This window comes from Centruroides sculpturatus, unplaced genomic scaffold (genome assembly GCF_000671375.1).
Source record: "Centruroides sculpturatus isolate CEXI.00-Female unplaced genomic scaffold, Cexi_2.0 scaffold118, whole genome shotgun sequence".
In the NCBI taxonomy this organism is placed as follows: Eukaryota; Metazoa; Arthropoda; class Arachnida; order Scorpiones; family Buthidae; genus Centruroides; species Centruroides sculpturatus.
Window position 1 is genome coordinate 304,002 of NW_019384377.1, and position 16,916 is coordinate 320,917.

The window sequence follows — 16,916 nt, forward strand, 5'->3', positions numbered from 1 at the left end:
AAGAAGGGAATCACGCTTTGTAACGTTCACGTGACTTTTCTTTTGATCAATTTATAATAGTAGTCGGAAGTAACCACCGAGAAATCACGAATTTAGTTATATTTGTGTACATTTTAAACACATGCCAGTGGGACCTGAGAGAGGTGGCGTGGGGCTCGGGTTATTCACACGATTCCTCTACGAAAATCAATAAAGTAAAACACATATACTTTTGTAATATCCTGGTGCATACAAGATTCGTAAATGACCATTCGTTTAAATACTAATACATCATCCAAAGAATTCCATGAAGACACTTGACCTATGTAACCTTTTACTGTGTAATCTTTATAACACGTTTAAATTTAAAAAATATAATACAAAAAACTAAATTTTTGGGCTATTTCTGTATCGGGGTCGGATCAAATTGATCTAGCTGGCCCTAATTTATCTTGGCCTAATAAATTATGTATCAGCAGGGTGCATACGTTAAGGGCATTGTTTACAGAATGTTGAACAATCAGTTAAGTACAGTATATAACCTCAAGCGTACATAAAAATACACTAGTATACGCTCGGTTGTACTTTATTATACTGTACACTATTTGAAAATTTTGAAACAGTAGCAACATTAACGTAACAATCGATTTACTTCTAAGCACAATGAAGACGAGTGATTGCCGTGGACGACGAAAACACATCAAATATCATTAAATATTTTCCTATTATTGCGAAATTTATAAACACAAAAAATTATAAATAATATTTATATATATATTATCGAAAATTTACGTGATTAATTTACAATTGTATTATGAATATAAAAAAATGATAATTGTTCTGCTATAGAGAGAAATTGTAAGGTTATCTGATTAATAATATAAAAAATATATTGAAGTTTAAATAGAACAAATTTAAAATTATTAAATTTAAAAAATCTTTATATATATACTGTATATTTTTTTAAAACTTTACACGAAATGCCATTTTTATTTTTATAGTATTGTGTTCTGTAAGAGGCAATGCACTCAAGAATCATTTTCCGTATACTGTACAGAATTGATTAAAAATATTTAGTTCTTTTAACAGTTTAACACACTTTAGAACTGTTTAAAAAGTGTTTTAAGCTGTATACAAAAACTAAAAATACTATAGTTATATGACTATTAAATACAGGCCGAATTTAATTTGTCAAAGCCCCAATTATAGCGTTACTTCCCCTCCATTAAGTACATTTAAAAGAATGGAGCTATAATCCCTCATTATGAGGCCCCCAAGCAGTACTTTATTCAGATTATTATATATGTGGTTTCGATTATCAAAGGGGAGCCAGCATTTAGGCCTCACATTTACGTGGTCTCAAAAATATTGAAATTAATCAATTCGTTGTATATTAAAAACTTCTTTTGTCAAGTTTTAATAATTATAACGTGCTGGTTTTTATGGTTTTAATATATCGGGTGCCTTAAAATGATAAAGGACCTAGATTTATTTCGATCTCTGAAGCTCTGATTACATTGAGAACATATTGTATAGTTTTTAAATTAATAATTACGCGACAATGTTAACAATTAAAAACTTATGAGTAATGTGATGGAAGAATACAGCATATTAGTTAGTGGACAATGTTACAGTAAACAATTTTATAATTTTATTTTAAAATATTTTATGAAAAGTTTGTTTATACATTTTATTTAATAAATTATTGCCGTTTATAGGGAAAATAAACACAAATTTACATTAAAGTATTTACAGTATCCGTAGTTAAAATATTGCTAAGTAAACATTATATATCTTACAACTGTAAACTCCTAATTTGAACATTTGCACTATTTGGTGGAAGGCTAAGACTTCGTATGTATAAAATATGGGCCTAAGCTATAGCATGTTTAAAATCTATATATTGTAAATCCGGCCTTAAAGAGCCCCATTGATTGCATTTAGTAAAAACATTTTTTAAATGTATTTATTTTGACTACCAAAAGAAAAATACCCTAAGGTCCTTTTGTAATGAGCCTTATCTTGTCAACATGACAAATCTGTTCAATGAGATGTAATCACGAGGAATCTATGAAGTATTCTTGTTTTCTTGGTTAATTTAAGGTTTTATAATATAACTAGAATAATAAACAATACGAAAATCACATGAATTTTGTGTAAATGGGAACCAGTTGGCTAAACGCATTTCGTCTTGTCTTAACCTCCACAAACAGAACGATGTTATATTAAGTTTACAATTTAGAAATGTTTAAGAGGGTTTGAATTTTATTACCACGCCAGGCACACACGCTATTTTGATACCTTTACCAAAATAAGATAAAGTCTTGCGTATAATTGAAATTTTGGGTCTAGAATATCTTGTCAATACGATTACTCCAAGTGATCATCTTGTTTATTTACATACACAGCCTTTAATTGCCCATAATTAGAATTAAACAAAATGAATTAGCTCGAGTAGAATAGCATTAATTAAATTAGGTTTTTAATTTAAAAAAAATGAGGTTGAAATTTCATAACCCATGCCGGTCATAGGCGTTTTCTTCTTATATACTTATATATATAATACACAACACACACTAGACACTATGGCTACTTTACCAAAATATCCAAGGAGCAATTTTATATATCGAGTTTATAAATTTAGTATCTTATATAGGTTGTGCTTTAATAGATGCGCCCAAGGCAAGTTGCCCCAGTGGTTCAAGTTGAATGAATGTGGAATCTTAGATTATGCGGAATTAATGTTTTGACCCGCGATTTGTTTCTTCGTATCGCAGTAATTCCTAAATAAATTGCGATTTAATTAATGATAATTCGTTGGAATATGTTTTATTATTTTCGAAATTAGGATTCCCAACGCACAGATTTTCTCTGGGGAAGGTTATTAGTGACGCTAGAAGCTTCGACATTGTTTTCTTATCGAAGGTTGAAAAGGGTTACAAACTAGAAATGGAATTCCACTATTAAACTACTGTTGACGTGATTTTTTCACCCCACTTTATTTCCTTGTTTGACTGGATTTTCTTTCTTTCTGTTGACTAAATATATCGACTTATCGAATTATAAAGTTAAAAAAATTGATGGTTCTACGCATACACCATCGAGTCTAATTACAGCCATTATACAAGAACATTCTCCCCTAGAATTACACGTATTAAAAGCTTTTAGAATAGTGTTAGTAAAAGTGTTAAACTCCCAGCAACATTTAAAAATTTTTTAAACATGTTCAAGAAGCATTCATTCTTTAATTTCAAAAAAATTTTTATCGGTGTTCTGGAGTTCAAAACTTTTTTCCTCTGGCAAACTTAGAAATTTTCCACTTTTTTAAAACACCAATCTAGAAGTTTGTCCTTTTTCGTATAAATTTAAGAAATTTTCATTTTTGCATGCATAAATTATAAGAAATTTTTTGTTTAGTCTAAATTTCAGATTTTACCACTTTAAAATGTTCTCGAAATGATGGATACAATTTTCGGTTGTTTATATGATGATGAACACACAAAACACTGAGCATAAACGGCTCAGTGTTTTGTGTGTGTTATGCTTTTCTATCTTTAAAAGATGAGCATTGAGTTCAATCAATAAATTAAACACAAGATGCTATGCAATCGATAACGTGTCGCGTTTGAATTCGTTTGTTTGCATAGCAAAAATAAAAAAAAAAAAAAAAACACAAATGACAATTAAGACCTGTATAACGTTCAGCCTTCAATTGTGTTCGAGCCTAGTTTAATTTTTGTCAAGGTTTGCATAAATTGCTATTTTAATTTATCGAACGAGCTTCTAGAACATTCTTTCTTCCCATTTTTTTTTTTAAGAGGGGGTCGACTGTTTTACGACTCTCAAAAAGTATAATAAATGATAAAACACATATTCTAAGAGTATTCTTGATTTTACACATGATTAAACACAGATCTGAACCTCCCTTTAAGGAAAGAGTGCATCACACTTGATGGGATGATTCAGATGTGTTCTATTGTATATAACTACACGTTTATCAGTTGTCTCAACACTATTCATCCTGTTAAATACCTGACATAAATATCTCTTCACCACGCCCTTCAGCATACCGTACGAGGTCACGAAGGCATTAAAACTAAAGAGAGAGAGGCCAACCTGGATTTTCCCTTCGTACCAACCACTGGGTCATAACTAGAGTGATGGACAAGGGTAACTTGTTTGCTAGTCTCTTAAAAAGCTGGATGTTACAGGTAGTGAGTATGTTCAATCTGTCACGTCACAAAAATGCCTACGTCCAACTATCTTCAAAGTGGATTTTGGTATATTCAAAGTAGATAAATGGCATATTTTTATATTCTTTCTTCTTAAATTAAACAGCATCGTGTAAAAGTAACAGGTGTGGTTACGTTTTACGATAACCGGATGAGACAGAAGGAAGATTCCAATACAGTTCAATGCTCTCTTCCATTATTACAATATATATATATATAGTCTAGAATATTTTCCTCGATGAATACCTTCTACAGTTTTCTTTTTTTTTTATGAGGTTAAACACAACTAAAAGTGATTCTTCGTTTCCAATTTAAGGAAAACTTTCGCGCGCCTGGCCTTCAATTATAACGTCACTTTTTGAAGTGTCATAAAATGAAGATCTGACGTATAGGACGCATCGTAACTTAAGTTAACGACAGACATGAAGCTCACATTATTGTTATAATTCTAGTCCTTCTCGTTGTACTACTTTTTGCATTATTAACTCAGGAGAATGCCACAATTAAAACATTTTCTACACAATTCTTGAGACAATTCCTCGTATAATATCTAGTAATAGGCCTAGACGATGATCGTGTTTTTTAAAATGCAAATTAGAACGCATTAATATGTGGAAATCTTGTCTGCTGTATCTTCGGATTTCTGCGAAATAATTAAAATCATCATCAATCTGGAAAGTGTTGTTTACACTGGATCACGTGTTACCAGATCGTTACTTTTGTAACGCGGTATAACACAATTCTTTCTGGGATATTGCAATATTTTTAATTGGTAAAATCTCGTGAATGGTTTCGCTTCTGTGCAATCTTCTTCAGCTTCATCCGATCTAAACTGTTTCTACAAAAAAAATTAATCATTAAGGCGCACATAAATGGCACGCACGTATAACAATTTTTGCGTTTGTTGCTTAAATGTGTCCTAGGAAGACCTCAAATAATCGATAGAAGCCTGTCTGAGATTCAATTCTTAGTTCAGATACTAGAGAAATTACTCTAAGTCGCTTTTGAATTCAGAAAAAAAAAAAACAGCATTCAGCCTGATAAACTTTAATTTCGAAGGAAAAAATCTTTTGTAATTCGAAAATTTATCCTTTTACCAACGATTTTCACAGTTTCGACGTTGTTAAGATCTAAAAATAATAAAGTTTCCAGCTTCGGAGCGTATGGACTTTTATAATCGTCTCTTTAATCCAACGCCCCACTTTTGATAAAGGGAAAAGATTACATAAAAATAAAATAATTTTTATCCTTTACGCTAATCTACACTTTGTTTCGACGTGGCATTTTCATCTTAAATAGAACTTTCTAAATCGGATCTTAGATAACAAAAGAAAAAAGAATACAAAGATGAACAGATGGTGTTATCGCCCTTCTTTCCCGATATTTAATTTTTAAAACTTCGTTTTAGTGTTGCCACTCCTCCACAAAAATGACGCAGGTGACGTCACCGCTACTTCACCGTTCTGTTGCATAAGAAAAAGCAGAGATTCCATTTTATCCGTGCATCGGGTGGTTGAATGCGATTAGAATCATTTCGAGCATATCAAAGAGGGAGATTACTCTTATTTAAATGTATACGTCTCTCTAATTAATGCGAGACGAAAATGGTGTGACGTAACGGTGACGCAACCACAGTGTGCGCGTGTGATTTTCTAGGTCATCGCGTGTCTGGCGAGGTTACAACCTCTTAAGTTACGGATATTTACTTATCGTTAAACAATTACGCTCTGTTTTCGTCGATTTTTTTTTCAATTGTTCCTTAAAGCTCGCGAGACGCAAGAGTGAAAAACGAGAGCAGAAATCTAACAAGCGACCCTCGAATAAGTGTTTATACCAACAAAACGCGGGGTTTATATAGAGCCACGTCGATAATTTTCGAAGATTAGATTAAAAATTGTAGTTTTATATAAACAAAAAACAGCGATAAAGCCGCCTTAAAATCGTATTTTTGAACCAAAACGAATGATATGACGTAGTAACAATCAATTTCGCTAAACTGCATTCAAATTTTGTCGTTCGCGACGTCACTTGTAAGAACGCCGCGATATCGCTACAATTCGGCGATTCGTCGTCGCGATTGTTTATCAAATTCACTTTAACGAACAGCAAAAACAATTCAAAGACTCGTCATACGAGACGTCGGCCATTATGGCAATGGATACGAAACGCCGTTGATGAAAATGTATCTTGTGAGAACGTTTAGAGTAACGTGACGCTTCGTAACGCTCGTAAAATTAAATCTTATCGCTTCGACTTACGTCTACGACTTAAGAAAAAAAAAGTAGGAAACGAGATTTATTCGCTTAAAAACTCGCCGGAACGTCCACACTTTTATTTTTAGACTTCTAAACCGTGCAAAAAAATTAAACAAAAAAATGGCGCATGCATTATCGCTCTTGCATCTGTATTAACGCTTCGACAGTTTTATCTGCTAATTAGCAATATATGAGTTTATATTTCGGTGGAATTTAGCGATAGTCGTTAGCACGTTAATGCAAAAATAGCGTAGGGAAAATAAATGAAGCAGGTGTTTCGCACCTGTTACCTATTGACTCAATGAAGGTAACGTAGTAACGTAGACGATTCCCATTCTACAAACAGAGAATTTAAAATTTGCAATTTTTGTAACTACACTCGCAAACACACTGTACAGACGACGTAACCCGCTACAAAATCGCGTAATGCAAAAATACAAATTTGAAAATCTAATCGCGAGAATGCGGAAATAATTAAAGAATTAAGCAAAAAAAAATAAAAAAATAATAGATACGAGTTAATTATTTTTAGCAACGATTTTGTATTTAAAAAATGAAAAATTATGGAAGAAATTAAGATTTTTGTAAGGCAAAATCCTCAAAAAAAAATCGAAACAAAGCTGTAATTTCGGTAAATACGAAGGAATTGTGTGCAGGAAACAGATTTTTGCAAACTCTGGAAAGTGGTAATCAGTTTAGATACTAGTAAATGCTCGGTATCATCTAAAAAAAAACAAGGAAATAAAAAAATATCTAGAAAAAGAAATCCTAGAGATTACTTTATCTGGAGTAAGAAGTCAAACAAGTTTGAAAAGTTGTCTAAGCAATTCATAGCCCTCAAGGACGTTTGTATCAGGGACAGAAAAACCGGAAAAAGTATGTCGAACATGAAGAGAGAAAATTAGGTGTAAATGGATTAAAAAAATAAATAAAATCAAAACGAAATTAATGTACTTCTCTTCGTGTCACGCTACGAATTTATTTATTGTTTAATTTATTTTTTGAATTTCTAAAAACGTTAAAATATATAAATTGTGTTTTTTAATCTTGCATTTTAAAAAGTATATTTGTAGTATGTTCGAGCCTTTTCGCGTAACTAACGCCATCTGAAAGCGAAGTGTTCAACTACACAACCGCCATTTTTTTAGGTGTGGTTACGTTTTACGATAACCGGATGAGACAGAAGGAAGATTCCAATACAGTTCAATGCTCTCTTCCATTATTACAATATATATATATATAGTCTAGAATATTTTCCTCGATGAATACCTTCTACAGTTTTCTTTTTTTTTTTATGAGGTTAAACACAACTAAAAGTGATTCTTCGTTTCCAATTTAAGGAAAACTTTCGCGCGCCTGGCCTTCAATTATAACGTCACTTTTTGAAGTGTCATAAAATGAAGATCTGACGTATAGGACGCATCGTAACTTAAGTTAACGACANTATTTATTTTTTGAATTTCTAAAAACGTTAAAATATATAAATTGTGTTTTTTAATCTTGCATTTTAAAAAGTATATTTGTAGTATGTTCGAGTCTTTTCGCGTAACTAACGCCATCTGAAAGCGAAGTGTTCAACTACACAACCGCCATTTTTTTATGGGTGTATTGTAGATATTAATTTTTGCGTAAATATCTAATTAAACATTATAAATTTAATTTATAAGTGTGATTTATTAACTTGAGAGTAAAGATTTTTTAAATTTAAAATTTTGATTCTTTTTTCGAGGTGTTTACGTATTAATCCGAATCATCATCTTTAGGTGCCAAATCTTTGCTATTTTTGAAGATTACTTCGACGTTATGTTGATTATCTTCCCCTTTATCATCTTGTATACCCTGGCCGATATCATGTCTATATTCCGTTTCCTCGTATTTTTGTTCAGAAAAATCAGTATCGTCACTTTGGACTATGCGCATCAAGTTGATTTCCTCCATGACTTCTCCGGAGACTGGTTCCTGTATAGTTTGCCAATTAGACAAGTTTTCGGGAAATTCTTCTTCTATTAACGCCTCTTCCAAAAATGCCTCCTCCTCAAGTTCTAAAAAATCACCCTGTACATCCGAATTTCCTTCTGATATTCCTCTGGTTTCTGATAATGCTTCATCTTCTGCTTGATTTGATGGAGATGGTGTTTCAAATGTGGCCTCGGTTCCTGGAGGAGTTGCGTAGGTAGGCGTGACTTGAAATTCTAAAGCATCCCTCTGTACATCCGAATTTCCTTCTGACATCTCTCTGGTTTCTGATGCCTTTTCTGACTGATTTGTTGGAGATGGTGTTTCAAACGCTACTGTTTCTGAAATTTCTCCCGATGGGCGAGATTCAGTTGATCCAGGAATGATTTCTCCTGAAGAATGCTTAAATTGTGTTTGGGAACTCATAGAAGACCTTCCTCCCAATTTACGTGTCGATATTTCTGATTGCTGTCCTGTAGGAGTCATCTGTCCCGAAAGGCGTCTTAAAATTTCTGCTTGGGATCCTGAAGGAATATTTTCCTGTGATAGATCTGTGAAAATTTGTGTTTGAGATCCCGCGCGAGATGCCTCTCTCGACAATCTTGAAATCTGTGACTGGGAATTCGCAACAGAAATTTCGTCTGATAAAAGTCCAACCTTTTGTTGAGATCTCTCAGAAATTACTTCTGATAAACGTGGAGAATGGGTCTGAGATTTTAAGGATGTTCGCTCTCCTGACAAAAATGTAATTCCTGCATGAGAACCTGAAAACATATTCTCTCCCGACAAACGTGTGGCTTCCGATTGAAAATCTGTAGAAGCTACTTCATCTGATAATCCAATCATTCTAGATCCAGTAGAAGCCAGTTCTGTCAATGAACTCCTAGTTGTTGCTTCTTCGCTTGTTACATCTCTTGATATACGACTTATAATTGTAGGTTTTTCAGTTTCTGTCGAGGTTACTGCTTCAGAAGAACCAGTAATTGATTTGGGTCCTGTTGGAGTCATTTGTCCAGAGGGAATTGCATAATCATCCGATTCTACAAGAGTAATTTCTCTAGACAGAACTGTAAAATCCACTTCTAATTCTGTAGCAGTGGAATCTCCCGTTTCTGGAGAGACTTCTGGTTGGACTCTTTCAGGAGCTGCATTAACAGCAGCATTTGATTTATACGAACAGAAATCGGTTTTTGGCGGTTCTGTGTATATCTCTTCAATTTCAGTTACAGATAAAAATCGTTCCGAAGTATCTGGAAAATTGAAGATTATCCCCACTTCTAATTATTTTAAAAATTGTTTTATTTAATTAATACCTAGTGTAACGTCAAAAGATTCGAAATAATCCACAGTATCCACTCCAGAACTTCGGCGAGATAAACTCGTTGCTCCAAAAATCATAACATATACAGGATGCATTATTAATATATAGAATAAGTGAGAACCAACGAAAGGCGATTCGGTGAAGCTCCAAACGAAAAAAATAGTCTAGAAAAGAGAATGAATAAAATACATGATGATAAATCGATAATAACGATCAGACTTACCTTAAGCAACCAAAAATACGTAACGTATTCCAGGAGACCTTGTTTCCAATGTTCAAACAGCGTTACTATTCCTAGAAGCAACCAATATTTCAGCAATCTTGTCTGGTCGTAAAATTTCCCATTTTCAATGGAGTATATCCTGCAAGAGACTTGTTTACTAATTTTTATACAGAATTTGTATATTATTGTCTTACATACGTGCAAAAAGCGGGATATATTAAAGTGATAAAGTTGCTCAGTAATTCTGCTGTATAACCGGAAATTAGATGGAGCACGATCAATATGGAGCAAACTAGGAGAGATTGAAATAATTTATGAAATTTGGTTTTTTAAAATCTAAAATTATGTCTTCCTTACCAAAAGCAAAAATAGTTTGAGGGATTCCCGTAAGTGTTTCAATTTTTCTTAGAAAAGTAGCTAAAATACTTGGTTCTTTTAGCCAACGTTCGAATTCTTGATACGCCCTATTCATTTTTAAAATTAACTTAATTTTTTAATAATTGGCTACTTTAAAAGAATCCGAAAATGTTTACATAAACGTAACAATTAGCTACAGTAAACGAAAATGGCATTGTTTCGTCTAAAATCATATTAAAAACGATTGAAGTTTATAAAATTATTTTACAATAAAAAATTTCTAGCTAGACTAACAACTTAAATATCAGTTTGATATCAAATCTACGGGAAAAAATTAAACATTAGATCCTATGAAACATTGCATGTTGTATCTAACATTAAATAATACTATATTTAGTGTAAACATAATGTTTTAATTTAAATATTAAAATTATGTATCAACTTATATATATATATATTATAGAGTAGGCAAACATGTATACATTAGAAATTAATATATTTAAAAATTCTTCCAAATCAAAACTGTATATTGTAAAAACTTTTATGCAAATGTAAATTTAATTAAATATAACACACAAATTTCCATTCAACGATTAAAATCTCTGAAATTACTTTAATGCAAAATTATAAATATATATATTTTTACTTTTAGCAAAATGTTCACAAATACACAAGATTTCCACAATTCTTTCTTAAGATGAGGAGTAGGGAAAAAAATCATTTTTCATTTATACAACGATGGTGTAACTTCTCCATACAAACGTACAATAATGATATTGGAGTGGTGATCGCTGTACACAGCAATTTAATGCAAAGCTATACAGAATAAACAGCAACTGATACCAGATTAGTACGATACTCAAAATAGATAAGTGGAAGATCCTGTTAGTCTTATTTTGAGAAAACTGGAACATTAACGTCAATATATCCTTCTTATAATACATTTTAAATGGACAAACATTATAGATACAATGGTTCTTCCATTGTTAAATATTTCATCTAAATAATTTATACAAATGACATTTTATAAATAACTAAAAAAAAAAAAAAAGAAAATCTGAACCATGTTTGAGATAATTTCCCCATGGTGTATGGTGTGGAAGACAAAGTCAGATAACCTTTATACAAAATCATATGCTTATATATATAAACATGCTTGCATATGAATTTGTGTATACAATATATATAATATTTTTTTTGTATTTTAAAAAAATGTCTAATGTACAATGATATATTTTGGCTGATTTTTGAAATATACTGAGTATTAAAAGGATCGAAAATATTGTCCGACACTTATGTATAAATATACATATATCAAACATTAAACAAATCACAAACACAGTTACAGTAGATTTCTTTGTAGATGAATACTATTACAACAAGAAGAATTATTGTTTTAACATTAAAAGTACTTACTTTAAAAAAAATAATGAAGAAAATTGACTTTTAACATTATTCTAGAAGATTTTTAATCCTTTTACTTACAATATATTCACAAATGCTAAACTTTTCACAATATTGTAACAATTATGCTTCATAACGAATTCTTAATGTACTGGATTTATGAATGAATGAGATTTCTTTTATAAAATGCAAGAGAATTTGATCCCAATTCTTTATAATAATTGCATTTTCTCTAGCACTGCTAGATTTCTGCATCTCTTCCATTCCTATAAAGGAATCCACAATGCAAATTATATCAAAGATATAAATCTATTATTTTTAATTCAAAATAACAAATATTTCTATAATAGTTTGAAGGAATATTTTATATAAATACAAAAACAACAACAATAATGAGCAAAATAAATTTATGCTATTTAAAAACTTCTTAAAGAAGTTACAAGTAGAATTCTCTTTTCAAAATATATGTAGTACATATATATTTTGTTTAAACTCTGATGGCTTCTTCTTGATCTACATCTTGCGGGTGAAAGAATGATACAACACTCTCATCCATCTTGTTTTTATCTTGCTGAGATGAATTATGTACAAATCTTGATGGCAGGCGTCTTTTAGGTACCAATACTCTATTCTTGGTTAAATGTTTCAAATTATTAGGCTGAAGCTTGGCTGTAAGATATATTCTTGTTATTTTTAAATATCAAAAGCACATCTATACTTGCATTCAATTAAAACTAACCTGGTGGATCACCTGAAGAGAGTGTGTCAGAATATTGATTACTGCATATATCATCAACACTACCAGTATTGCTATCCATATCTGTGCTTAGAAGATCATCATCTGAACCTTCTTGAGTATGCCACAGTGAAGGTAAAACGGTGGTTAAAAGAACTCTGTAATTCAAAGAATAAAAATTACAAAAATATTTTAATGGTCATAATTTTAATTCAGAAATTATTTACTTTTCATTCTGCATATTTTCAATATGCTGTGTCAATATTTCTTCCTCAAAATTTTCTACATTAGATGATTTATTGTCATTTTCTTGAAGCAGGAAAATCTGAAAGCCATGTTTATAAACTTAGAAAACTTTAAATTACAGCCAAGGAGAATTTATATCCAAATTAAAAAATTTATGTACCTTTGATGATCGAAGTGAACTTAATCTTGATGTTGCTGTGTGACAAGCTGCATCTAATGTATCAATATCTGCCAGTGTTGTTCGTACTTGATGAAGTTGTTTCTTTAAAATTGTTTCTATACACCTATAAGAAACATACATTTATGTAAATAACTAAATAATTAATTTAATGTAGAAATATTTAAATCTTACAAAGTTTGTTTTCCAACATCTTCCAATGTATCTTGTACCCGTAACTTCTTATTAGTCCTCAAAATACAAGGTGCAAATATTATGGCTAGTGCATTTATTGACATGCGATTATATTCTTCTTGTTGTGCCACTCTAAAATAATATAACAGCCAAATTACTTTAAAATCAAAATTGAAGCATTATTATATTTATAAGCAGTATACCTGGCTAAATGGAAGACAAGTCTCTCTAATACATCAAAATTTGCTACAGGAAGCTTATGAAGATGGATGTATATTGTTTGAATTCGTTCCATGAAATCAGAGAGTTCTTAAAATAAAAAATTATGCAAAATATAAATTTAAAACTATCAATTACATGAAAATATATTAATGTTTATCATACCACATGCTCTAATAAAATCGTCATAGAGTTCATAAGTCATTAATGGTTCTGGCATTTCTCTGAAAAAGGATTTCAAAACTGTGGTCAGCACATGAACAGGAAAAGAATCTAAATCAACAGAAGAGGGATCTGAAAAAATAGTAGTAGTAATTATTGTAAATTATACATCTGTTTTAAAATAGATAGAACCAGAAATAAGATTATTTCATATATAAAAAACCAAGTAACTAGTACTTTATTTTATTTTTAAATTTAAGATTCATCTAAAGGAATTGACAATTTTATTAATAATTTTTATGTATAAAGTTCACATGAAAGAAGATTTTGACACGTTTTACCAAATCTTTCCTAATAAAATAAATTATAAAGTTATTAATAGAAATCTAACATCTATTTGCAGTAAACACATTATTTTTAAAATATGTCAGTATTCAATAGTTAATAACAGACTATACCTACTCAAGAAAATATTGAAATATTGATAAAATGGTACTAAAAGCAATAATTCTTCATTGTAAATGTTCATTGCAACAGTTGTTAAAGTAAAACATTGCATTAATTGTATCAACTAAAATCATAAATTTTGAAGACTGATATTTTTAATCTAAATAGCCAACAAGTTACAATAATGGTCAACGACATTTTGATTAAGCAATACTTAAAATCAGATAAAATAAATGCAAATTTAAAATATACACAGACTGTCTAGAAAGAAATCAAACTTTTCCTCTATGAAGAAAAAACAATATTTTTATTTATTTGAAATAAGATCCCTCTGCAGCAATACAACATTCAAAATGAGTAATGAGCACTTCAATGGACTTTTTCAGCTGCTGATTTGGCACCTGATTCAGTACTGTGGTTAAAGCAGCCTTAATCTTGGGAATGTCCTTGTAACGGGTCCCTTTCATTGGAATCTTAAGTTTTGAAAACAGTCACAGGGAACCAGATTGGGAGAATAGGGTGGACGATCTAGGGTTAAAATACCTTTTCAAGCCAAAAATTGGCAACGGCAATGATGTAGTGTAAGCGTGCATTGTCATGCAGCAGTATCCAGCTTCCTTGAGCATGATACTCCAGCTGTATGCATAAAATTTAGTTCCAAAGATGTTCCAAAATATCCAAATAATATTCTCTGGTAACATTCTGAACATTTGGGACAAATTCTTTGTGCACAATACCCTTGGAATCATAAAAGCAGATAATAAGCATGGTCTTGGCTCATGATTTTTGAAAAGGAAGTTTTTTCGGTGTGCTTGTCTGATAACTTCAGATGACCACACCATGTTCAAAATTTTAAATTTGATCATCAATACTAGTTGCACCATCTAGTTATATTTGTAGAGCAAAAGTTCAGTTTCTTTTTAAACAACCTGTGTATTACTAACATTTCAAAAATTTTACATAAAATTTTCCAAGATACAAACATATTTATGCCTAAAAACAAAAGCCAAAAGTATCAAATTTTACTATTATATTTTTATCAATTATATAAATTAAAAACAGGTTAGAATGCCTAATTCTAAATAGTAGTTGAAGAAGAAGAATATATAAATTAATAATGTATGAACAATAAATGTATTTTCAGATTTCATTTAAATCTATAATTAATTATTTGTTTATCCTACAGCATAAAAATAAAATTCTAAATATAAAAAAAAATTAGTTAAAAAATGCTATTGAATTTTAAATTAAATATTCTCTACATTTTACATACCTTCTTCCATTAGATCTTTTAATTTTCGTACTTTGGAAGCAATTCCAGACTTCCTGTAGATACCTTCTGTATACAATCCTTTTAATTCTATTACTGTTATTAATCGTTCAACAACAATAGGAATTCTAATCTCAGATGATACTAGATATTCTAATGGAGCACCAAAAACACGCTTCTCCTAATTAAAATTAAAATTCTTTATTTTATTTCACTTATTTAATTTTATTAGATAATTATAAAAAATTTCTTACATGTTGGCTGAGGCAATTCTTACAATATACATTAACTTTAGTGTAACACTTTTTATGACAGGTCAATTTACATCCTGGATAAAAAAAACGACAATGTATTTAATAATTTTATCAAAATTTTAATATTTTTATGAAATTATTGAATTTTATATGTAATTATTATTATTATTTACCTTGACAGACTAATCCCTTCTCCATTAACCACATAAAAGAAGAACATATTTCGCAAGCAGTAGGAATGTTTATAACAACAGCCATGAATTTATGACCCATATATTCCTAAAGATAGATATTAAAATTTTTAACACATGTTTGTGTGTTATTTAACATATTATTATATTAATTTTCTTAATAATATAACTTAAAATTGAAGTAAAATTTGTTTATTTTTGGTTCTACGTTCCCCTTTCCCTATTTACTCTATATTAAAATGACACTGTTTTGTTTAGAACTTTGTCATCTAGGAACTTATCCCCCACATTAAGTGAGGTATTACTGTACTTTAGTAGGTTTAGTAGGTCAATGGAATAGCATAGGGATTTAACTTCTCCAACTTGAATTTCTTAACTTGAATTTCTTAACTTGAATTTTCTCCAAGTCAATGTTTTTCATGGTTCTGACTCTGATTTATGTTACGTTCAACTTCCCTGACTTGAATTTTAATACTCATTCTATTCAAACTGATCCTAATTATTGAATTTCCTTGAAATTTTTAGACAGTTGTATCTAGTATCCAACACCAATTTTCAGACAATGTTCCAGTTCAAAAAAAGCAAGACGACCTCCTCTTGTTTAACAAGAGCAAGACTGTTTAATTCCATTAGTTACATTGAACATTTTGTTGAAAGGTGTTACACAGGCTGTTTAAGACAAAAACAACCACTATCAAAGATTCTTTATATAATGCAAGAGGTAAAAATACAAATCTATTTAAAATCATCATTTTTTATTCTATTGTTCTCCAACTTGAAGCGTCTGTTACTCAAAGTTTTTTCCTACCCCTCAGAGTATCGAGTTAGGAAAGTTTTATTGTATGTAAGTACATATAAAATTAGAATCACATTTACTAATTTAATTTTTCAATATCAAGTAAGTACTATACTACCAAATTACAATTATTTGAAGAAATATACTTATACTCACTGATAATTCCATTTTCTTTCGTTTTCTTTTCTTCCCCTTTAAATGAAATAATATAGTTTAGTTTTGATAAAAAGTATTTACATGGATAATATATAACATAATATTTACTTTAGATTTAATTTTTTCTTCATTCCTATATAAATTTCTAAATTCATCTAGAAAGCCACGGAATGCATTTACACCCATAATTACAGGGAATGTTTGACTAGTGTTTTCTTGATGACAAACACTTTGCATAACTTGCTCAAAATTATCTATTAGATCTTTATAGCAAATACATAAACGGCCATCCTTGATGTGTCAAAGAAAAATTAATCAATCATTTAATTATTATAAATATAATAGAATAAGTGAGAACCA

At 30.4% G+C, this 16,916-nt stretch overlaps 2 protein-coding genes across 4 annotated transcripts in view; both read right to left on the reverse strand.

Annotated features, from left to right (window-relative positions):
• Nucleotides 1-7,994: 7,994 nt before the first annotated feature.
• On the reverse strand, nucleotides 7,995-11,928 carry LOC111617617. Of its 3 annotated transcripts, none has more exons than XM_023358898.1 (5): nucleotides 10,324-10,712; nucleotides 10,165-10,258; nucleotides 9,991-10,105; nucleotides 9,736-9,907; nucleotides 7,995-9,672 (listed from the first exon to the last, which is right to left on the reverse strand). In XM_023358898.1, the coding sequence occupies exons 1-5, from the start codon at nucleotides 10,436-10,438 to the stop codon at nucleotides 8,207-8,209; spliced, it is 1,962 nt and encodes a 653-aa protein (XP_023214666.1). In that variant the 5' UTR covers nucleotides 10,439-10,712; the 3' UTR covers nucleotides 7,995-8,206. The 3 variants fall into 3 exon arrangements, with proteins under 3 accessions (XP_023214666.1, XP_023214675.1, XP_023214660.1); XM_023358892.1 differs by having other exon boundaries at nucleotides 7,996-9,672; nucleotides 9,967-10,105; nucleotides 10,324-10,710; XM_023358907.1 differs by lacking the exons at nucleotides 10,165-10,258; nucleotides 10,324-10,712 and adding an exon at nucleotides 11,809-11,928 and having other exon boundaries at nucleotides 9,967-10,105.
• The window catches only part of LOC111617349 (unconventional myosin-IXa-like), a 121,432-nt gene continuing 115,432 nt past the window's right edge, over nucleotides 10,917-16,916 (reverse strand). The window contains exons 25-36 of the mRNA XM_023358653.1: nucleotides 16,665-16,847; nucleotides 16,557-16,592; nucleotides 15,587-15,692; nucleotides 15,414-15,487; nucleotides 15,163-15,340; nucleotides 13,446-13,574; nucleotides 13,265-13,370; nucleotides 13,062-13,193; nucleotides 12,870-12,993; nucleotides 12,691-12,788; nucleotides 12,467-12,621; nucleotides 10,917-12,396 (exon numbers count right to left, since the gene is read on the reverse strand). Of these exons, the coding sequence (XP_023214421.1) occupies nucleotides 12,215-12,396; nucleotides 12,467-12,621; nucleotides 12,691-12,788; nucleotides 12,870-12,993; nucleotides 13,062-13,193; nucleotides 13,265-13,370; nucleotides 13,446-13,574; nucleotides 15,163-15,340; nucleotides 15,414-15,487; nucleotides 15,587-15,692; nucleotides 16,557-16,592; nucleotides 16,665-16,847 (1,503 nt within the window). The 3' untranslated portion in view covers nucleotides 10,917-12,214. The remainder of the gene's footprint in view (nucleotides 12,397-12,466; nucleotides 12,622-12,690; nucleotides 12,789-12,869; nucleotides 12,994-13,061; nucleotides 13,194-13,264; nucleotides 13,371-13,445; nucleotides 13,575-15,162; nucleotides 15,341-15,413; nucleotides 15,488-15,586; nucleotides 15,693-16,556; nucleotides 16,593-16,664; nucleotides 16,848-16,916) is intronic.